The sequence below is a fragment of the Seriola aureovittata genome, chromosome 4 (genome assembly GCF_021018895.1).
Source record: "Seriola aureovittata isolate HTS-2021-v1 ecotype China chromosome 4, ASM2101889v1, whole genome shotgun sequence".
Lineage (NCBI taxonomy): Eukaryota > Metazoa > Chordata > Actinopteri > Carangiformes > Carangidae > Seriola > Seriola aureovittata.
The window spans coordinates 26,699,674-26,723,525 of NC_079367.1; the positions used below are offsets into that span (position 1 = coordinate 26,699,674).

Consider the following 23,852-nt stretch of genomic DNA (forward strand, 5'->3'; position numbering starts at 1 on the left):
TGCCCTGATAAAAAGATTCACTACAATTGCTCCTGATTTTATTCAGTTTTTACTTTTTGAGGTAAAAAATTCATTCATTCATATGTTTTCATTTCTAATATTGTATCTGTGCACGTATGCAGTGTGAGCTGCTGACGCCATTGTAAACCGACCCAAAGTGAATATTTAAAGGCGTGAGTAAATGAACATTATGTCCTTAAGTTTTAGAAACTAGTCATTGAGATACAGTATTATAGGCAACAGAGGGACAGACAGAAACATGTAAAAAATGTAAAAGTGATCACAGGAGGAAAAATGATAAATTAAAGTCATAAGAGATTCATCTCTTTCATCTTTTTTTTATTATTTAACTTTCTATTTATTTTTCTGTCTTTAATTCTTTCTTCAGGTTATTACACAGGTGTACAAGAAAATCCATTAAATTCCTTCAGCCAGTTCAGGAAATGGCTTTTCATCCCTGTTTTGTTTTTTTCATCACATGAAAAGACTCTCGCGCATTATGATGAAAAACCCAAGAAACATTGTCCTATGTAATTGCCGTCTCTGCTTAACTGAACCAGATGTGCAATAAGCATTGTAACACCGTAACAATCAAAAATAAGCTTTGTTGTTTTTTTCTGTTTCAGACTCTGACAGAGACCAAGAGGACAGCCATGTCTGCAGTCAGACCAGAGATCCGGCCGTAAGTAAACGCAGACCTCCTCCTTGTGAGAATGTGATGCTAATACATGAGCTAAGACATTAGTAAGAGCGGTAACACAAGAGTAAGCAGGTGTGGTGATAAAGAAAAAAGTACATCATTAGTATTCAATAAGAAGGAGATGGGACATGTTTTATTGCTGTTTTGTCAATCCCCTTTAAAAGCTCCATTTCTTCTGCACACAGTAATAACACGCTGCACTTAAACTCAGTGGAGCGATTCTTTTATCTGATTGGAGTTCAATCACTGAAACGACTGTCGACACGTTACTGTTTGTTTTGCTGAACAGCAACTTACTTTGTTGAGGACATTATAGTGCTCTAATCTAATGTGTTTAAGTGAAGGGCCGTTATTACACTTTATGAAAAGAGTTATGTATTATTTTTCATGGTGCAACGCCACCTCATAAACAGGGAACTAAATCATTATAGCTTCATGTTGCAGGGCTCACTGGCTTCTGAATGTTCATGTGTGCAAAAGTGTCTGTTTGAATGTGAACAAATGAGATTGTTACAGTTATTAATTTTCACATAGCGACAGATACGATCACTGTGTGTAAGAAGAATAAAAAAAAAGGAAAAGGCTTTTGGTGAAAAATAATCTTAATATTATTTTAATGGGTAACTTTCTATTTCAAATTTATTTCACTGGAAACTTGTGGTTGTCAGAGGTCACAGCAGTCTGAAAACAGGTGAAGTGTTAGAACAGGATGTTTTTACAAGATGGTTACAACTATGTGTGAGTTTCTGAAGGGAGTAGAGGAAGGAGATATGGGAGGGCAGGTCATGACATGTTTCCTCGAGAAAGAAGGTAAGAGGTAAAAGACGTTAAAGCAAAATTATTCCAGCAGAGAAACATTGTTGCATGAAAGGAATAGAAGAATAGAAATAAAAATGTATGATTATACTGTAACAATAGTTAAGGTTCTGGAGGATCATTATTAAGATCAAGGGAAAGAACAGGAAGCCATCTGCAGACAATGATGATGAATTCAGCCCCTCAGAGATAAAAGGCCATGTTGTCATTTTGTACTGTCTCTATGTTCTGACTGAAGTTCAGTTTAGATTCGTCATGAGCACATCCTCAAGTTAAGTGTATGGTAGTAACAACACATGATCGGCATACAGAGTAGCTCAGAGTATAACAATCCCACAGCTTGAAAGCCGAGCCTCACATGCACGCTGTATATCAACCAGTTTTCTTCTATCGAGCAGCTTCACTGGAGCAGTGGCGAGTTGAAAGCTGAAAATGTCAGTAGTGGTTAAATGAAAGTGAGAAAATTCACATCACGAACTTCATGTTCTTTAGATTTTCCCATAGGAGTCTCCCACAGGCTGCAGTGCAGAGCTGCTCTGGAGGCGCAAATAATCTGCTGCATGAGCCATTTCAAAGTGATTTAACACTACCTTCTCTGTGGCAGGTAAAAGACAAGAGGCGGTCGCCCCCCTCCAACAGATCCCCCACCGGCCCACAACGCAACCCTCACCACAGCGGCTCCACAGACGAACAGGAGAGCCCCGAGAGAGTGGTGAGACACATACACACATTGCAATGCAAACACAAACCTACCTGCATTAACAAAGACCTAACGCTGGGACCTCGGTGGCTGACCTAGTACAGCGCGTACCATTAAGGCTAAGTCCTTTCCGCAGAGGCCCGGGATCCCCTCTCTCTCTCTCTCCCAATCTTTCCTGTCTCTCTCTCTCACTGCGGCTATAATAAAGGCATGAAAAAAAACTAACTGAAAAAATAACTAAAAAAAACATAGGCTGCTGCTAGTACACACAAAGAATACATGTATGAGGGAACCCATTTATACATTTCAATATTTTATACATGCATGCCTCTCCAGGGACGTTAGAGTGTCTGGATGACTGTTTGGAAATGGTATGATTGTTTTGTTGTTTTTTTTGTGTTAAAGTTGAAAATCTGGAGTTTGTCTCAGCTATAAATGTAAACAGAGAAACTATACTAAATTACAAAATAACAAGTAAAACATTGTTGCGGTGTGCTCTTGGTTATGTTAGGAATGCTCTTTGTTGTGTCTCTCTTTTTTAGCCTCATGAGTGGTGTGGTTATATGTATAGTAACATTGGTCCAGACCGATGTGGGGCACTAAATCCTAACAATGATGTTGCAGAATGCAACCAACTACCCTTCCCGTCACCCCTCCCTTTCCAAGCATTTAGGAGAACGTACTGTATAGTTGCTTTACAGTTATGTAAGAGCCAGTGTTTGCTTTGTCCGTTCTGGGCTTCCATAGGAACATGGTAGTGAAACATGGTGGGACCCATTCCCTATAGATTTCCTGTACAAAAACATCTTTCTTAGTTTCAGGTGAATATACACTAATGAAAACATAATTATAAATATTCCATTTCTGCCGATAAATCTGACTAAATCCTACACACTGGTCCTTTATATTATATTATATCACTACAGACATTCATGGCTAGAGGATGACCCCTACTCATAGACTGTATATAAAGATGGACGTAGCCTCTTTCTGAAGAGCGGCTTTGAAGCTCAGAGTGGGCTGCTCTGCCGTAGCCATCTTTGCAGAGCCTGACTCCACCTAACTCCCAGCTAATCCAAAAATGGGAAAAGATGCGTGTGGAGCTGAGACTTTGGTGCATGCCAGTTTGCGGCAAGCATACGTTCACCCACCTGCCAAAGTGGCATGCTCTCAATTATACAGAACTTTAATAACTCTCAATTGAATTTAAACTGGTGAGTTTCACCCCCACACATTGGTCATGAAGGAAAAAATTAGCTATAGAGACCAAAACCTTGACCAAATCCTGTTTATTTCTGCTGTAAAGTTGGACATTTTAACATGTGAGTCTATGGGGAATGACTTGTTTTTGGAGGCAGCCTCTTGTGGTTATTCAAGGAACTGCAGTATTTGGCACCTCATGTTGGCTTCATTTTTCAACCCTGGACTTTGCTGCTTGCTCCTACTGAGCCTGATGATCCCCTTTCATCTAGTGCCATCATCAAGTCAAAATGTGTTTATGTTAGTCATAAACAAATAACATCCCCATTACCCTCAGCTGCACTTTGTGTTCAGGGCTGTTTAGCAAATGTTAGCATGCTAACACACTAAACTAAGGTCTTGAACATAGTAACCATTATACCTGTTTAGCATCATCATTGTCAATGTAGGCACGTTAGCATGCTAACAGTACCATTTAGTTCAGTACAGCCTCACAGAGCAGCCAACTTGGCTATACACTCTTAGGCTGCGTTCACAATGAATAAAATCCCTGCTTAAAACAGCACAGGGGGTGTGTTTGTGGGGATGTGTTGTTTTATGCACCAAAGACACATGAAATATCATCCTGGAAATCCAGTTTGAAGAATGGATTAAGATATTTAAAACTTATTAGACATCAAATTACAGCACTGTGGTTTGTATCAATCTTCTGATCTAACGCTGCAAAAAGGCGAATATGCATCGTTCCTAAAATGTTGAACGATATACTTTAATTCTGAGAATTTTTTTACAGCTGTGATAACTGGAAAATAGTAAAATAAATTAACATCTCGATTCAGCGATGAAGAGCCTGACTGCATCATGGTTCAGTGAGGTTTACCTCACAGGTATCTGCATGATCCTTCTGTTTGCTGCCAATCGATTTACTTCATTTGGACTAAGGAGTCCTTGTGACATTGACCTCAGGACCCTAAAAGCTCCAGTCTCATGCAGTTGAAATTCTACGATCTACGTTGTTACTCATGTATATTTGTAGACGCAGCTTTGTGATCGACCTCCTGACCCCAGTAGCCACCAGCCTCATACAAACTGGATCACAATGGTCCAGGCCTGATCTGCTGAGGTCATTGTCCGCCACATAAACAACCTTTCATTTGTCCCAGCTCAGCACAGATGCCAGTCGTGGCCTTTTCATGCTGCAGCAGCAGGTGACCGCCAGCTGCTGGGCGCAAAGTCGACAACAATAAACATCTTTTGTGGCAGATCTAAAACTGGCCTCAGGTGCTAGGGGCTCTGTAAACACTCTGACCCACATCCGTGGACTAAAAAGTAGCACGTTAGCAACTTTAAGAGATTTAGAAAAACAAAACGGTGCTGCTGCTTATTGAGAGACAGTGACACCTGCTGGTTTCAAACAGGAACGTTGGCTAACAGGCTGTTAGGAGGTTTTCAACAAATGGCTCAAGGTTTTACACAACAGGAAAAAATACAAGATTTACACAAAAACACTACAATGAAGCATCTTTGTAACAAGTAACAATACAAATACAATACAAATTTGCGAAATATATATATACACCATCACATATAAAAGATATTTAGTTAATAGTGCGATATTAATCATTATGTTGTTTCTTGAATATTAGATTTTTTCTGATTGTACCAAATTACATATGATGAACATTAAAATTCATATTAACTGGAAACAAGTTATTGTGTTAACATAGGTAACTTATAACAGTAAGAAATGTATTAGGTAAAAGAATATTATTTAAATGTGTCATCAATGGAAAGTCACATTTAATTAATTTATACCATTAAACAAAAATACTAACAATAATAATAATAGTCATATTAATAATAACAATAATACATTTTAGGTACAATAAAATGCAGAGCAATGTTTATCTACAAAATACGCTTCTATTTTGCGTGTCCTATGTTATGCCCATGGTGCAAACCAACTTCCCCCAAGGAGTATTAAAGTGAGTCAATCAGTAAATATAAAGACAAAAGAAAACAGTGACAGTTAAAATATTTAAAATTTTACATTTAAAAAGAGGAAGGAAGTCAAATATTAATAATTACAATTTAAAATATAATAACATAAAATTAAAATGAATTGAATAACTGAATTATACAAACATGGTTTAGCACTGTGGATCCACCCACAGCGCAGACCATCTCACCTTGTGTTATCTGTGTTGTCTCCAGGTGCAGAAGGAGAAGCTTCATGCGGAGCTGAAACAGGTGTTGAGTCAGAAGAGAAGTCACCTGAGAGAGTCGACCTGCCAACTGGCCCAACCAGAGATGGACTCAGATCCCACAGAAGAACAGACGGTAAGCTTATAGGGTCTGATAAAACACTGTTGATGTGACTTTTCAGGCTATTCACCATAAAACATCAATGTAGCAGGATGTAGATGAAGATGCACACTTGAACACAAAGTCTCTCCAATGGTTGATACATGATTCACTTTTTCCTTCATGAGTCATCTAGTTATGAGTTATGAGTTATTTCCTTTGTACTTTAAAAAGTGGATGTAGTCCAAGAATGGAGTGACCTTTCCTCCATGACAGTTTAATGGATAAAATGGATTCAGAAGTGAAGTGTGAAGTGACAAATAACTGTACAGTAAATTCTGCACTCACTGAAGCAAGTGAACCAAGATATAAAGCAGTGTCCAAGCCTTTGTGCATTGAAAACAATTTTAAATCTACCCAGCAGAGAAAATAAGTGAAATACAAGTCAGAAAAATACTGTTTTTCATGTCATGCATGATATTTTCCTGTTTCTCAGTGATATTAAAAGTTGTCTGTATGTATTTAAGAGTGTGGAGGAAGCCTCTAAGATAGTGGAAATCGTGGTGGAGACAGAGGCGGAGGCTGGAGCCAGCGGCTACAGTGTGACTGGTGGAGGAGAGCGAGGGATCTTTGTTAAAGACGTCCTCAAAGACTCTCCAGCTGCCAAACATCTCAGCCTACAGCAAGGTACCTGCAATCACATGATTCATTGAGGGAACATTCTCCTTGTAATGTGCTTTAAAATGAATACAATCCAATGAGGAAATCAAATGACAATATGTGCACTCTAAGCACTAAGCTGTGGTGAGTTTGTGTCCTGGGTTTTGTGAGTGCTGATGCTTTGTTCATCAGTATGGTGTTGTTGAATATTCAGTACCATTTTTAATCCTACAAACATTTTTGTAAGTTTACAACCACTAAGATATTGAATAGAAAAACAGCTTCTATCATATTTCACAGTACCACCTTTTCTGAAAAGGCACCATTAATAAATTATAATCTGTAATTAAATGATTTATTGAAGTGTTACTAAATCATTTATAAATACTTAATGCACCAGTTATAAGTCTATAACAGAAAAACTGTGGGGTTGCCAGGTTGTGAAAAATCCTGCAATCATCACCTATAATTAAAAATCTTAAGAAATAATTTTTTAAGAAGTAAATCTCACAATAATTCATCCAGTGTCCAGTTGTAAATGTTAATGAGCAATTCTAGAGAGTCAAGTACTTTAATAACGCTTTACTGTTAGTTTTAAGGATTTTGAAAAGATGATTAATTGACGTCTTACCTTGATGTAGTTCCAAGGAGTGAGCACTAGAATGCAGTGACAACTAATGTCCATAGCAGAAAACTCACACTTAAAACACAAGTAATAGCTTTATCAGAACTGATGTTGATGTTATTTACAGTAGTCACAAATAAGGTCTACCAGTAAATATCTAGTGTTGCAGTTCACTGTGACCACCAGGGGGCAGTTTCCTGATTTTTATCAACATTTATTTCAAAAATCAATTTATATCAAAAATCGTGACTCCGACAAATCTGAATTTTTTGGATTCAGTGTGAAATAAACTTTCTAGGGATATAATTATCACCATAAATAAATGTTCATAATGAATTCATGGCACCAATATACATAATGTTTCTTGTTTGGCGTTACATCTGTTCATGACAACATTACAAGCTACAACTTTTAACATTCAATGTAACATTATCCAACTGACTATATGGAAAAAAATCCTTTAATCATACAAATACAATGAAACTCAACTCTTCTGAATGAAAAATTAATATTGGCAGGATCGGCATGTGACACGTGCAGTGTATCATGCATCAAAATGTCATCAAAAATCACTTTGTAGGTTCTAACAGTGGACTCATTCATTCATGATGTGTGATTCTGTGTGAAGGTGACCAGCTGCTTAGTGCCAAAGTCTACTTTGACAATGTGAGGTATGAAGATGCTCTGAAAATCCTTCAGTGTGCGGAGCCTTATAAGGTCAGCTTCCAACTGAAGAGGACCATCCCTGGAGCGGAGGTCAGCATGCGGCCTCGAGTTCCCAGTGTGGAAGTCAAAGGTCCCAAAGCTAAGATGGCCAAAATGGTAATCAATACAATCACAGTATTTGTATGTGTTATGCAATCTCTAACCTAAATTGTGTGGTTCTTAATATAGTAGCATTTTCAGTTATCACCAGACTTCAATATATACCTCATTAAATATCCAAAGACTTTTATAGGACTTCGTACTTCTTGCCGACCATGTCGCTTTGAGTGACTTCCAACTGTCGAATTAAATTGTAACTTAAACTATGTGTCAAGTGTTTATGAATACCATTTGGTTCAACTTTCCTTACACTTTCAGTTGTTAAATTATTCAACAACAGAAAGTACCGTGCTCAAATTGCAGCACTTCAAACATTGTCAAGTGACTTTGTTGTCATCTGTATGTATTTCAGAGTGTAAAAGGCACCAAGCCATTCAAGGCCAAGAAGAAAAGAGGTGGTCGTTTTGGTCTGAAGAGGCTGAAGGAGAAGCGCAGAGAGGAGCTGGTGATAGAGGGAACACCGCCCCGGCTGGAGATGAGTGATGTGGACGTGGAGTTTTCTCTCCCCAAATTCAAACAGAAGAGGAGTGGGAAGGTTGAAGCAGAGAGAGCTGGAGGAGCAGCGGCCTTGGGGAAGGCCAAGAGGAAGATCAGGTTGGCCTTGTTCATGTTCTTTTTGTGCTTTTCTTTATATAGCATTAAACTAAATGTTACTATTTTTGGCTATTTTACAATATTGTTTTCTTTTTTCCTTTCTATACACTGTTCCCTCAGGTTTCCCCATATGAAAGCAAAAGGAGGAAAAGTGGAAACCACTCAACTTGAGGGACAGGTGACTATTCCTCCATCTGAAATGCCTGGAGCTAAAGTGAAAACAAAAGAAAAAGGACACAAGTTTGGAATCACCTTCCCTAAGACCAAACACACAAAGTCAGGCTCTGCTTTGGAAACTGGATCTGTGGAGCTGAAGCTGCCAGGTGTGAACATCCAGCCACCATCAGCGGAGTTCAGTTTGTCTGGCAATAACTCGCCAGATGTGGAGTTTGCACTCCCTTCCGGAAAAGCTGAGGCATCTTGGCCCATTGTGAAGGGAAAGGCAGAAATAAAAGCTCCTAAAAGCAACATCAAAGGAGGAGTTGATGTAGCTGTGGGAAAATCTGACATAGACATTGGCAAAGGAGGCAAAGGAGATGCAAAGCTCAGAATGCCAAAGTTGAAACTACCCAAAGTTAGACTCTCACGTCATTCAGATGAAATAGATGGCGACATCCAGATTAAAGCTGAAGGGCGGAAAATGCCACATGCTGACGTAACACCTCCAAAAGTAGAAATAAAAGGAGATGGGGAGATTTGTCTCCCCGAAGCAAATATAACAAAACCAAAGTTGGAGGGTGATTTGTCAGGAAAAGCTGCGTCTATTCATATGCCTTCTGTTGATATTACTTTACCAAAAGTGAAAGGAAAGACTGCCATGGACATTTCAATGAAGGACCATGAAGGAGCTGGTAAGACAGCAATCAAAATGCCTGCTATTGACATCTCAGTGCCTGATGTTGATTTGGAAATGGACACTGGACGACGAATTCCTGATGAGGTGGAGGGCACTTTTAAAGGGCCCAAAATCTCCATGCCAAAGGTTGATATCTCATTACCAAAGATGGGATCGCCTGATGTGGATATTGAATGCCCAGAAGCTGGAGAGAAAATCAGCCTACCTTCTGTAGACATCTCTCTCCCGAGTGTGAACACAGAGGGTGGAGATGTGGATATGGACTATTATGTTGGTGGTGATGGGAAGTTTAAAATGCCTGATTTTGACATATCTCTCCTAAAAATGAGATCACCAGAAGGAGAAGTAAATATAAAAGGACAAGAGGCGGAAGGAGGCTTCAAGTTACCAAAAGTAGACTTGACCCTTCCGAAAGGCAAAGCAGGAACAACTAACATTGAAGGAGGAGGAAAATTTAAGTTACCATCATTTGACATCTCCCTCCCTAAAATGAAGACAGGTGAGGTGGAAGTCGACAATGAAGGTTATGACGTGAAAGGAGGTAAATTTGAAATGACCACACCCGATGTTTCTCTACCCAAAGGCAAAATGGAGGGAGAAGCGCAAGCTGGGAAAGGAGGAAAAATCAAAATACCTACCTTTGATGTTTCTTTACCAAAACTTGAACAACCAGAGTGTAACATGAACATAGAGGGGCCTGAATTTGAGGGTGACAGTAAGATCCAGATGCCCTCAGTTGATATATCTCTGCCAAAAGTAAAGATGGAAGATGACACTGAAATGGAGGGTCCATCTGCAAGAGGAGGGAAGTTCAAAATACCCTCATTCGATGTCAGACTACCTAAGATGGGGACATCTAGGGCTGTGGTTGACTTGCAAGGATCTGAGATTAAAGGAGGGGAAATTGGGGTGCCATCAATAGGCATTTCTTTACCTGAAGGTAAATCCAAGGGTGAGGTTGATATAGAGGGAAAAGGCGGCAAGTTTAAAATGCCTTCATATAATGTAGCTCTTCCAAAAATGAAGTCACCTGAGGGAGAGGTTGTTTTGGAGGGACCTAAATTAAAAGGTGGAAAGATCAAGATGCCTACTGCCGATATTTCCATTCCCCAAGGAAACCTAGAGGGAGATTTAAACATTGATGGTGGTGAAGTAAAAGGAGGTAAAGTCAGCATGCCCTCTGTAGACATTTCTCTCCCAAAAATTGATCTACCTGAAGGCGATGTCAACTTAGAATGCCCTGAACTTCCCAATGTTGACTTTTCACTTCAAAAGGGAAACTTAGAGGGCAACTTGCAGCTTGAGGGCAGTGGTGGTAGCATGCCCAAGTTCAAGGTGCCGACTTTTGACATCTCACTTCCAAAGATGAAAACGAAGGAGGGAGAGGTTGACATTGAAGGACCTGAAGTCAAAGGAGGAAAGTTCCAGATACCTTCTTTTGATGTGTCACTTCCAAAGATCAAATCACAGGGAAGAATTACTGACAAAGAAGGTCCTGAGTTTAAGGTTAAATCACCAGAGGCAGATTTAGACCTAAAGACAACTGAAATTAAAGGAGGGGAAATTGACATGCCTACAATTGATATCTCTCTTCCAAAAGGAAAAGCAGAGGGTAAGATAGATTTTGAAGAACCCTCAGGAAAAGGTGGCAGGTTTAAGATGCCTACATTTGATGTATCCCTACCAAAGGTGAAGATGCCTGAGGGAAAGATTGGCCTTGAGGGACCCTCAGTTGACATCTCTATACCAAAAGGAAAAGCAGAGGGTGACACTGAAACTAAAAGCAAAGGAGGACATTTTCATATGCCCTCAATTGACGTTTCTCTCCCTAAATTAAAATCAAAGCGAGGTGACATAAATATTGAGGGACCAGAAATCAAAGGTGGGGAACTGAAAATGCCGACTATTGACATCTCACCCGCCCAAGGAACATTAGAAGGTAATATCAATGTCGAAGGTAAAGGAAAAGGAGGCAAGTTCAGCCTGCCATCCCTCTCTGCTGTACAATTCCCTGAAGGAGATGTGAATTTTCAAGGTCCGAAAGTCAAAGGCTGGAAGTTTGAAATGCCAAAAATCGACATCTCACTTCCTGAAGGTAAAGCACAGGGAGACATTGATATTGACATTCACTCTGGAAAAGATAGGAATATTGACATACCATCCTGTGATATTGGACTTCCTAAAGGAAAAGTCACAGGTGACATAAATGTTGAAGGTCCTGAAAGGAAAGGGGGAAAGTTAAAAATGCCAAAATTTGATATTTCATTACCAAAGGTAAATTTTCCTGAGGGTGACGTCAAATTAAAAGGGCCCGACATCAAGGGCAGGAAGATTGAGATGCCAGACATTGATATTTCTCTCCCTAAAACAAAAGCTAAGGGACCAGAAATCAACATTGAAGGTCCTGAACTTAAGGGAGGAAAAATCAACATGCCAGACATTGACCTTTCACTCCCCAAAGGGAAGGCTGATGCTGACCTCAGTATTGAGGGTCCTGAGGTAAAAGGAGGAAAATTGAAAATGCCCAAATTTGACGTTTCACTTCCAAAGATGAACCTACCAGAGGGCAGTTTGGAAATGCCGACAGTTGATATTTCACTACCAAAAGGAAAAGTAAAGGGAGATGTTGACATTGAGGGACTTGGTGGTAAAGGAGGCAAGTTTCACATGCCCACAGTTGATATCTCTCTTTCTAACGTAAAAACAAAGGGAGCTGATCTTGATATAGAAGGACCTGAGCTTAAAGGTGACATTTCACTTCCAGAAGGAAAACCTAAGGGTGACCTAAATGTTGAAGGCCCTGAGGTAAAAGGGGGGGGGATTAAAATGCCAAAATTTGATATGTCTTTACCAAAAGGGAGTCTCCCAAGGGGTGATGTCAAAATAAAAGGCCCAGACATCAAGGGAGGGAAGATTGAGATGCCTGACATTGATATTTCACTTCCTAAAGGGAAAGCAGGTGGAGAAGTTGAAATTCAAGGACATGCTGGCAAAGGAGGGAAGTTCCATATGCCCTCTATTGACATCTCTCTTCCTAAAATGAAAGCAAAGGGACCAGAGATAAATGTTGAAGGCCCTGAAGTTAAAGGTGGAAAGCTAAACATGCCATCACTTGACCTTTCTCTGTCCAAAATAAAATCTCCTGATATAGATGTCAGCCTTGAAGGTCCTGATATTAAAGGAGAAAAGGTCAATATCCCGACTGTTGACATTTCTCTTCCCAAAGGAAAGATTGAGGGTGACATAAATGTTGAAGGGCCTGAGATGAAAGGGGGGAAATTCAAGATGCCAAAATTTGGTGTTTCTTTACCAAAAGTGAGTCTCCCAAAGTTTGATGCCAACGTGGAAGGACCAGACATGAAAGGAAAAATTGAAATGCCAACTGTTGATATTTCACTTCCAAAAGGAAAGCCAGATGTGGACGTGTCACTCCCAAAAATTAAGTCTCCAGAGGTAGATATCAGCCTTGAGGGTCCTGATGTTAAAGGAGGAAAGTTTAAGATGCCAACTGCTGACATTTCACTCCCCAAAGGAAAGGTTGAAGGTGACCTTGATGTTGAGGGCCCTGATGTGAAGGGGGGTAAGTTTAAAATGCCAAGATTTGATGTGTCTTTACCAAAAGTGAGTCTCCCAGAAGGTGATGCCAAAATAAAAGGCCCGCACATTAAGGGAGGGAAGATTGAGCTGCCAGACATTGATATTTCTCTCCCCAAAGGAAAAGCAGAAGGAGAAATTGAAATTGAAGGACATGCTGGAAAAGGAGGGAAGTTCCATATGCCCTCTATTGACATCTCTCTACCTAAAATAAAAGCGAAGGGACCAGAGATCAATATTGAAGGTCCTGAACTTAAGGGAGGAAAGATCAACATGCCAGACATTGACCTTTCACTCCCCAAAGGAAAGGCTGATGCTGACCTCAGTATTGAGGGTCCTGAGGTAAAAGGAAGCAAATTGAAAATGCCCAAATTTGACGTTTCACTTCCAAAGATAAACCTACCAGAGGGGAGTGTTAAAGTGGAGGGACCTGAGATGAAAGGAGGAAAGATGGAAATTCCGACAGTTGATATTTCACCCCCTAAAGGAAAAGTAAAGGGGGATGTTGACATTGAGGGACATGGTGGTAAAGGAGGCAAGTTTCACATGCCCAAATTTGATATCTTGCTTCCTAAAATAAAAACAAAGGGAGCTGATCTTGATATAGAAGGACCTGAGCTTAAAGGTGACATTTCACTTCCAGAAGGAAAACTTAAGGGTGACCTAAATGTTGAAGGCCCTGAGGTAAAAGGGGGGGGCGTTAAAATGCCAAAATTTGATGTGTCATTGCCAAAATTGAATCTCCCAGAGGGTGATGTCAAAATAAAAGGCCCAGACATCAAGGGAGGGAAGATTGAGATGCCTGACATTGATATTTCACTTCCTAAAGGGAAAGCAGGTGGAGAAGTTGAAATTCAAGGACATGCTGGCAAAGGAGGGAAGTTCCATATGCCCTCTATTGACATCTCTCTTCCTAAAATGAAAGCAAAGGGACCAGAGATAAATGTTGAAGGCCCTGAAGTTAAAGGTGGAAAACTAAACATGCCATCACTTGACCTTTCTCTGTCCAAAATAAAATCTCCTGATATAGATGTCAGCCTTGAAGGTCCTGATATTAAAGGAGAAAAGGTCAATATCCCGACTGTTGACATTTCTCTTCCCAAAGGAAAGATTGAGGGTGACATAAATGTTGAAGGGCCTGAGATGAAAGGGGGGGAATTCAAGATGCCAAAATTTGGTGTTTCTTTACCAAAAGTGAGTCTCCCAAAGTTTGATGCCAACGTGGAAGGACCAGACATGAAAGGAAAAATTGAAATGCCAACTGTTGATATTTCACTTCCAAAAGGAAAGCCAGATGTGGACGTGTCACTCCCAAAAATTAAGTCTCCAGAGGTAGATATCAGCTTTGAGGGTCCTGATGTTAAAGGAGGAAAGTTTAAGATGCCAACTGCTGACATTTCACTCCCCAAAGGAAAGGTTGAAGGTGACCTTGATGTTGAGGGCCCTGATGTGAAGGGGGGTAAGTTTAAAATGCCAAGATTTGATGTGTCTTTACCAAAAGTGAGTCTCCCAGAAGGTGATGCCAAAATAAAAGGCCCGCACATTAAGGGAGGGAAGATTGAGCTGCCAGACATTGATATTTCTCTACCCAAAGGAAAAGCAGAAGGAGAAATTGAAATTGAAGGACATGCTGGAAAAGGAGGGAAGTTCCATATGCCCTCTATTGACATCTCTCTACCTAAAATAAAAGCGAAGGGACCAGAGATCAACATTGAAGGTCCTGAACTTAAGGGAGGAAAGATCAACATGCCAGACATTGACCTTTCACTCCCCAAAGGAAAGGCTGATGCTGACCTCAGTATTGAGGGTCCTGAGGTAAAAGGAAGCAAATTGAAAATGCCCAAATTTGACGTTTCACTTCCAAAGATAAACCTACCAGAGGGGAGTGTTAAAGTGGAGGGACCTGAGATGAAAGGAGGAAAGATGCCAGCAATGCCAGCTGTTGACGTATCAGTTCCAGTGGGAAAAGTGGAGGAAGATATCAATATTGAAGGACCATCTGGAAAGGGAAAGTTTGAAGTGCCAAAAGCTGACTTTCATGGTAAAAAAGGTGGTGGGCTCCACATGCCAACTATTGACATAAATCTCCCCAAATTAGATTTTGACCTCAGCCTGCCCTCTGGTCTGAAAGACAAAAGCCTCCACATGGACACCAGTGGCCCTGACATATCAGGAGATTTAGAGATGTCTGGTCTCAAAGGAGATATTAAACCAGCCAAGTTGAAAGTTAAGAGTGCAGACATTGAGACAGGTGGTGTAGAAGGTCCAGGTACATCTCTCAAACTTCCCTCTGTCAAACTACCAACGGTTGACATTGCAGCTCCAAAGGTGGATTTAGACTTTGGCCTAACAAAACCAAAAGGTGATGATGTGGAAGTGGAGCTTCTGAAAGCAGAGGGAGGGAGGCCTTCTTCGGGAGGCAGCTTTGAGCTACCTGATGTCTCCCTCAAACTCGGCAGTTTTACTTTTCCCAGGTTTGGTGGAAAGTCAAAGAGTGGGGATTTGGAGATATCAGGACAAGGCCCCAAGGGAGATGTTTCCCTCAGCCCACCACATATAGAGGGAGAGATTAGGACACCGTCAGTAGAGTTTGATGGGAAAGGAAAAGTTAAGGTAAAAAAACCTAAAATAAAGTTCCCCTCATTTGGAATATCCAAAAAAGATGCAGATGCATCAGTGTCTTGTCCTGATGTGGAAAAGGGGAAAGTTGACCTTCCTAAGCCAGAATTGAATGTTGAAAGCCCAGACGAAAAATCAAAATACAAAGTGAAATTCCCCAAATTTAAAATATCATCACCAAAAGGTCAATTGCCAGAAGGAGAAGTTGATGCCAAACTGGAGGCAGATGTGGAAGGGAAGGGTGGCTTACATGCACCTGATGTAACTATCAAACTACCCAAATTCTCCATGCCAGGATTTGGCTTGAAAGAAAAAGATTTAAGTAAACCAAGGGGTAACCTTGAAGCTAAGGCTAAGGTCAAGATGCCTTCTGTTGAGTTGTCACTACCAGCAGCCAAAACACCAGAAACTGAAGTTCTTCTCCCCAAAGCAGAAGTGGATGTCTCAGAGGCTGATATCAAAGGTTATGAGGGAAACCTTAAAATTCCGAAAATGCCAACAATTGATGTTTCCATTCCCAAAATAGACTTGGATGTATCCCTGCCAAAAGGAAAGTCCCCAAAGATTGAGGGACCAGAAGTGGAACTAAAAGGAGGTGAAGGAAAATTCAAAATGCCTCACATAAAAATGCCATCAATAGATGTGTCTCTTCCTAAAGGGAAATCTGGAGATCTTGATGTACCAAACCTTGAAATAGATGGGGATGGAGATGCCAAATTTAAGATGCCTGATATCAAAATGCCCAGTGTTGACATAACCTTGCCAAAGGCAAAAAGTGGAAAGATTGATACTCCACATCTTGATGTAGAAGGAAAGGGGGGCAAATTTAGAATGCCTGGTATCAAAATGCCAAACTTCGACATATCTCTGCCCAAAGTAAAAACTGGTAAATTAGAAGGACCAGTTGTTGAAATCGAGGGATCCAAAGGAAAGATTGAAGGTCCAGAGATGGAGCTCAAAGGGGAGGGTGGAATATTCAAAATGCCACACCTCAGCATGCCCTCTGTTGACATTTCACTTCCAAAAGGAGAGATTGAAGGTCCGGAGGTTGAATTGGAGGGAGGTACTGGAGGAAAGTTCAAAATGCCTCACATGAAAATGCCAGATTTTGACATCTCTCTGCCCAAAGGCAAGATTGAAGGTCCAGATATTGAAATGAAGGGCGATGGAGGAGGAAAATTCAAAATGCCTCATATGAAAATGCCAGATTTCAACATCTCACTGCCCAAAGGAAAGACTGAAGGTCCAGATGTGGAGGTTAAAGGGGAAGGTGGGAAATTCAAGATGCCACATCTCAGCATGCCCTCTGCTGACTTTACACTTCCAAAAGGAAAGATTGAAGGTCCGGAAGTTGAATTGGAGGGAGGTACTGGAGGAAAGTTCAAAATGCCTCACATGAAAATGCCAGATTTTGACATCTCTCTGTCCAAAGGCAAGATTGAAGGTCCAGATGTTGAAATGAAGGGAGATGGGGGAGGAAAATTCAAAATGCCTCACGTGGAAATGCCAGATTTTGACATCTCTCTGCCCAAAGGCAAGATTGAAGGACCAGATGTTGAAATGAAGGGAGATGGGCGAGGAAAATTCAAAATGCCTCACATGAAAATGCCAGATTTCAACATCTCACTGCCCAAAGGAAAGATTGAAGGTCCAGATGTGGAGGTCAAAGGGGAAAGTGGAAAATTCAAAATGCCACACCTCAGTATGCCCTCTGTTGATATTTCACTTCCAAAAGGAAAAATTGAAGGTCCAGAAGTTGAATTGGAGGGAGGTAACGGAGGAAAATTCAAAATGCCTCATATGAAAATGCCAGATTTCAACATCTCACTGCCCAAAGGTAAGATTGAAGGTCCAGAGGTGGAGGTCAAAGGTGAAGGTGGAAAATTCAAGATGCCACATCTCAACATGCCCTCTGTTGATATTTCACTTCCAAAAGGAAAGATTGAAGGTCCAGAAGTTGAATTGGAGGGAGGTACCGGAGGAAAGTTCAAAATGCCTCACATGAAAATGCCAAATGTTGATCTGTCTTTGCCAAAAGGCAAGATTGAAGGACCAGATATTGAAATGAAGGGCGACGGAGGAGGAAAATTCAAAATGCCTCATATGAAAATGCCAGATTTCAACATCTCACTGCCCAAAGGAAAGACTGAAGGTCCCGATGTGGAGGTCAAAGGGGAAGGTGGAAAATTCAAGATGCCACACCTCAGCATGCCCTCTGTTGATATTTCACTTCCAAAAGGAAAAATTGAAGGTCCAGAAGTTGAATTGGAGGGAGGTACCGGAGGAAAGTTCAAAATGCCTCACATGAAAATGCCAGATTTCAACATCTCACTGCCCAAAGGTAAGATTGAAGGTCCAGAGGTGGAGGTCAAAGGTGAAGGTGGAAAATTCAAGATGCCACATCTCAACATGCCCTCTGTTGATATTTCACTTCCAAAAGGAAAGATTGAAGGTCCAGAAGTTGAATTGGAGGGAGGTACCGGAGGAAAGTTCAAAATGCCTCACATGAAAATGCCAAATGTTGATCTGTCTTTGCCAAAAGGCAAGATTGAAGGACCAGATATTGAAATGAAGGGCGACGGAGGAGGAAAATTCAAAATGCCTCATATGAAAATGCCAGATTTCAACATCTCACTGCCCAAAGGAAAGACTGAAGGTCCCGATGTGGAGGTCAAAGGGGAAGGTGGAAAATTCAAGATGCCACACCTCAGCATGCCCTCTGTTGATATTTCACTTCCAAAAGGAAAAATTGAAGGTCCAGAAGTTGAATTGGAGGGAGGTACCGGAGGAAAGTTCAAAATGCCTCACATGAAAATGCCAAATGTTGATTTGTCTTTGCCCAAAGGCAAGATTGAAGGTCCAGATGTTGAAATGAAGGGAGATGCAGGAGGAAAATTCAAAATGCCTCACGTGAAAATGCCAGATTTCGACATATCTCTGCCCAAAAGCAAGATTGAAGGTCCAGATGTTGAAATGAAGGGAGATGGAGGAGGAAAATTCAAAATGCCTCACATGAAAATGCCAGATTTCAACATCTCACTGCCCAAAGGAAAGATTGAAGGTCCAGATGTGGAGGTCAAAGGGGAGAGTGGAAAATTCAAAATGCCACACCTCAGTATGCCCTCTGTTGATATTTCACTTCCAAAAGGAAAAATTGAAGGTCCAGAAGTTGAATTGGAGGGAGGTAACGGAGGAAAGTTCAAAATGCCTCACATGAAAATGCCAAATGTTGATCTGTCTTTGCCAAAAGGCAAGATTGAAGGACCAGATATTGAAATGAAGGGCGACGGAGGAGGAAAATTCAAAATGCCTCATATGAAAATGCCAGATTTCAACATCTCACTGCCCAAAGGAAAGACTGAAGGTCCCGATGTGGAGGTCAAAGGGGAAGGTGGAAAATTCAAGATGCCACACCTCAGCATGCCCTCTGTTGACATTTCACTTCCGAAAGGAAAGATTGAAGGTCCAGAAGTTGAAATGGAGGGAGGTACTGGAGGAAAGTTCAAAATGCCTCACATGAAAATGCCAGATTTTGACATCTCTCTGCCCAAAGGCAAGATTGAAGGTCCAGATGTTGAATTGGAGGGAGGTACCGGAGGAAAGTTCAAAATGCCTCACATGAAAATGCCAAATGTTGATTTGTCTTTGCCCAAAGGCAAGATTGAAGGTCCAGATGTTGAAATGAAGGGAGATGCAGGAGGAAAATTCAAAATGCCTCACGTGAAAATGCCAGATTTCGACATATCTCTGCCCAAAGGCAAGATTGAAGGTCCAGATGTTGAAATGAAGGGAGATGGAGGAGGAAAATTCAAAATGCCTCACATGAAAATGCCAGATTTCAACATCTCACTGCCCAAAGGAAAGATTGAAGGTCCAGATGTGGAGGTCAAAGGGGAGAGTGGAAAATTCAAAATGCCACACCTCAGTATGCCCTCTGTTGATATTTCACTTCCAAAAGGAAAAATTGAAGGTCCAGAAGTTGAATTGGAGGGAGGTAACGGAGGAAAGTTCAAAATGCCTCACATGAAAATGCCAAATGTTGATCTGTCTTTGCCAAAAGGCAAGATTGAAGGACCAGATATTGAAATGAAGGGCGACGGAGGAGGAAAATTCAAAATGCCTCATATGAAAATGCCAGATTTCAACATCTCACTGCCCAAAGGAAAGACTGAAGGTCCCGATGTGGAAGTCAAAGGGGAAGGTGGAAAATTCAAGATGCCACACCTCAGCATGCCCTCTGTTGACATTTCACTTCCAAAAGGAAAGATTGAAGGTCCAGAAGTTGAAATGGAGGGAGGTACTGGAGGAAAGTTCAAAATGCCTCACATGAAAATGCCAGATTTTGACATCTCTCTGCCCAAAGGCAAGATTGAAGGTCCAGATGTTGAAATGAAGGGAGATGGGGGAGGAAAGTTCAAAATGCCTCACATGAAAATGCCAGATTTTGACATCTCTCTGCCCAAAGGCAAGATTGAAGGTCCAGATGTTGAAATGAAGGGAGATGCAGGAGGAAAATTCAAAATGCCTCATGTGGAAATGCCAGATTTTGACATGTCTCTGCCCAAAGGCAAGATTGAAGGACCAGATGTTGAAATGAAGGGAGATGGGCGAGGAAAATTCAAAATGCCTCACAAGAAAATGCCAGATTTCAACATCTCACTGCCCAAAGGAAAGATTGAAGGTCCAGATGTGGAGGTCAAAGGGGAAAGTGGAAAATTCAAGATGCCACACCTCAACATGCCCTCTGTTGATATTTCACTTCCAAAAGGAAAGATTGAAGGTCCAGAAGTTGAGTTGGAGGGAGGTACTGGAGGAAAGTTCAAAATGCCTCACATGAAAATGCCAAATTTTGACATCTCTCTGCCCAAAGGCAAGATTGAAGGTCCAGATGTTGAAATGAAGGGAGATGGGGGAGGAAAATTCAAAATGCCTCACGTGGAAATGCCAGATTTTGACATCTCTCTGCCCAAAGGCAAGATTGAAGGACCAGATGTTGAAATGAAGGGAGATGGGCGAGGAAAATTCAAAATGCCTCACATGAAAATGCCAGATTTCAACATCTCACTGCCCAAAGGAAAGATTGAAGGTCCAGATGTGGAGGTCAAAGGAGAAAGTGGAAAATTCAAAATGCCACACCTCAGTATGCCCTCTGTTGATATTTCACTTCCAAAAGGAAAGATTGAAGGTCCAGAAGTTGAATTGGAGGGAGGTACTGGAGGAAAATTCAAAATGCCTCACATGAAAATGCCAGATTTCAACATCTCATTGCCCAAAGGAAAGACTGAAGGTCCAGATGTGGAGGTCAAAGGGGAAGGTGGGAAATTCAAGATGCCACACCTCAACATGCCCTCTGTTGACATTTCACTTCCAAAAGGAAAGATTGAAGGTCCGGAAGTTGAAATGGAGGGAGGTACTGGAAGAAAGTTCAAAATGCCTCACATGAAAATGCCAGATTTCGACATCTCTTTGCCCAAAGGCAAGATTGAAGGTCCAGGTGTTGAAATGGAGGGAGATGGAGGAGGAAAATTCAAAATGCCTCACATGAAAATGCCAGATTTCGACATATCTATGCCCAAAGGCAAGATTGAAGGACCAGATGTTGAAATGAAGGGAGATGGAGGAGGAAAATTCAAAATGCCTCACATGAAAATGCCAGATGTCAACATCTCATTGCCCAAAGGAAAGATTGAAGTTCCAGATGTGGAGGTCAAAGGGGAAAGTGGAAAATTCAAGATGCCACATCTCAGCATGCCCTCTGTTGACATTTCACTTCCAAAAGGAAAGATAGAAGGTCCAGATGTTGAAATGAAGGGAGATGGAGGAGGAAAATTCAAAATGCCTCACATGAAAATGCCAGATGTCAACATCTCACTGCCCAAAGGAAAGACTGAAGGTCCAGATGTGGAGGTCAAAGAAGAAAGTGGAAAATTCAAAATGCCACACATCAGCATGCCCTCTGTTGATATTTCACTTCCGAAAGGGAAGATTGAAGGTCCAGAAGTTGAAATGGAGGGAGGTACTGGAGGAAAGTTCAAAATGCCTCACATGAAAATGCCAGATTTTGATATATCTCTGCCCAAAGGCAAGATTGAAGGTCCAGATGTTGAAATGAAGGGAGATGGAGGAGGAAAATTCAAAATGCCTCATATGAAAATGCCAGATTTTGATGTCTCTCTGCCAAAAGGCAAGATTGAAGGTCCAGAGGTGGAGCTCAAAGGTGAGGGTGGAAAATTCAAAATGCCACATCTCAGCATGCCCTCTGTTGATATTTCACTTCCAAAAGGGAAGATTGAAGGTCCAGAGGTTAAGATGGAGGGAGGGACAGGAGGGAAATTCCAAATGCCTCATATGAAAATGCCGGATGTTGGCATCTCTCTGCCCAAAGGAAAAATTGGTAAAGTTGACATATCTCTTCCTAAAGGAAAACCTTCAATTGAAGGTCCAGGTATAGAGATTAAGAGAGATGGAGGACAGTTCAAGATGCCAAATATGGATATATCTATTCCTAAAGGAAAATCAAGTATTAACACACCAGAGAAGAGAGTTGAGGCAGAGGGTGGAACCATCAAGCTGCCACATATCAAGATGCCAAAAGTTGATATTTCATTTCCTAATGGTAAAAGTAAAGACACCGAAGCACTGGCTGTAGAGATGGAAGTCCCAGGAGGAGAGATCAAAGGTCCAGATGTTCAACTTCCAAAGGGAGCTATATCAGTGCCAAAAGGCACATCAAGCAAAGCACAGATCAACTTACCAACTATTGAGGCAGGAGGGAAAATTGGAGTGCCACAAGTCACATCACCGGATCTAGACATCAGCGTGACACCTAGTAAACCTAAACAAGACACAGAGGCTCATGCAGACGCAGATTTGCATGTTGAAGGAGAGCACAAAGGTCTGAAACTTAAGATGCCAACAATAGATATTAAGGGTCCAAAAGGAGACTTGGAGCTTGATATAGGCCTTCATAGAGGAGAGGGCAAGAAGGACAGGAAAAAAGTCGAACTACCTGACTTGGATCTCAGCACAGCAGGAACCAGCAGTAAAGTAAAGGGGCCTAAAGTCAAAGGTACAAAATTCAAGATTGGAATGCCAAAAAAGAAAGCTGGCAAAGATGCAACAGCAGAAGCAAAAACTTGTAAAAACTGTGGCAGTGTGGAGCTAGGTGGTCAAGTCAAACATGTATGCAAAGTTAAAGAAAGATGTGAGTATGAAGTTGAAGTTGAAACTCACAATGAGCATAAAGAGGACAAAGGTCATATTAACATCTCAGTGCCAGAGGTTACATTACCAGGTGTTAGTCTGAAAACCAAACAGGAATCAGTCAACCTAGAAACAGGGGGAGTTAACCTCTCATCGCCCAGTGCAGAAATCAAAGTCCCCAGGATCCCAGACATAGAGTTTGATATTGGTACATCACGAGATGAAGGTGATGACAAAACAGAAAAAGGCAAGAAAATCAAAATCCCTAAGTTTGGAGTCCCATTACCCTCCATTTCCTCTCCTGAGGGAAGACTCTATGGGGCAGAAATTCAGTATGAGGGCCCTAAAATGCCCAAAGTAAAAAAAGCAGTATTTGTCTTGGTAGACCCTCCCAAAATAGATGAACCTGCTCCATGCACAGGGGTCCCAGAAGAGGAGCCAACTGCTGAGGCTGAGACAGGAGACGTCAAAGTGAAATTGCCCAAAATCAAAATGAAGCCAAACTATGGGAAGTCCAAAGATAAATCAGCTGCTGTGAGCACAGAGAGAGGGGGGGAGGGAGAGGAGAAGTCAAAGGGAGGGAAGATGAAAATGCCCAAAGTGTCATTTTCTCCTGGCAAATCAGGGTCCTTTGATGTCAATCTCAAGGGTGAAGGTTCAAGTCTCAATGGTGAAAAAGATGCAAGTCCTCACAAAGGCTCCAAGGATGATAAAGGGACATTCAGTGGCAAAATCAAACTTCCAAAGGTGGAGCTGACCAGTCCATATGGAAAGATGGCTGCTGGGGAGGAGGACACAGAAATGAGTGTGAAACTGGGAAAAGGTTCATCAACAGCAGATGTGGGGGGAGATGCTAAAGGGCTTGAAGTAAAATCCGGCAATATATTTGGAAGTTTCAGTGAGGAGACTTCAAAGGATGTGGTGTCATCTCATGCCAGGACAGAGATGCTGGACAGGGACAGCTCAGAGTCTCCTGCTGGCTCTACCATGGAGTTCAGGTCAACAAAGATCGGGGCTTGGAGTGAGGTGGAGAGCAAAAGCAGAGAGTCTGAAGAAAGAGAGTCTTCCCCCTGGTTCAAGGTCCCTAAGTTCACCCTGAAGCCACACTCCACAGGTAAGGATCAAGGAAACCTCAAACACAGATAACTGGATATTT

General features: G+C 41.4%; 1 protein-coding gene across 2 annotated transcripts in view; it reads left to right on the forward strand.

Moving 5' to 3' along the window:
• The window catches only part of prx (periaxin), a 38,906-nt gene that overhangs the window by 11,865 nt on the left and 3,189 nt on the right, over positions 1-23,852 (forward strand). For both annotated transcript variants that reach the window (XM_056373577.1, XM_056373578.1), the window contains exons 2-8: positions 627-682; positions 2,121-2,228; positions 5,631-5,756; positions 6,248-6,407; positions 7,634-7,827; positions 8,183-8,424; positions 8,545-23,810. In XM_056373577.1, the coding sequence (XP_056229552.1) occupies positions 5,727-5,756; positions 6,248-6,407; positions 7,634-7,827; positions 8,183-8,424; positions 8,545-23,810 (15,892 nt within the window). In that variant the 5' untranslated portion in view covers positions 627-682; positions 2,121-2,228; positions 5,631-5,726. The remainder of the gene's footprint in view (positions 1-626; positions 683-2,120; positions 2,229-5,630; positions 5,757-6,247; positions 6,408-7,633; positions 7,828-8,182; positions 8,425-8,544; positions 23,811-23,852) is intronic.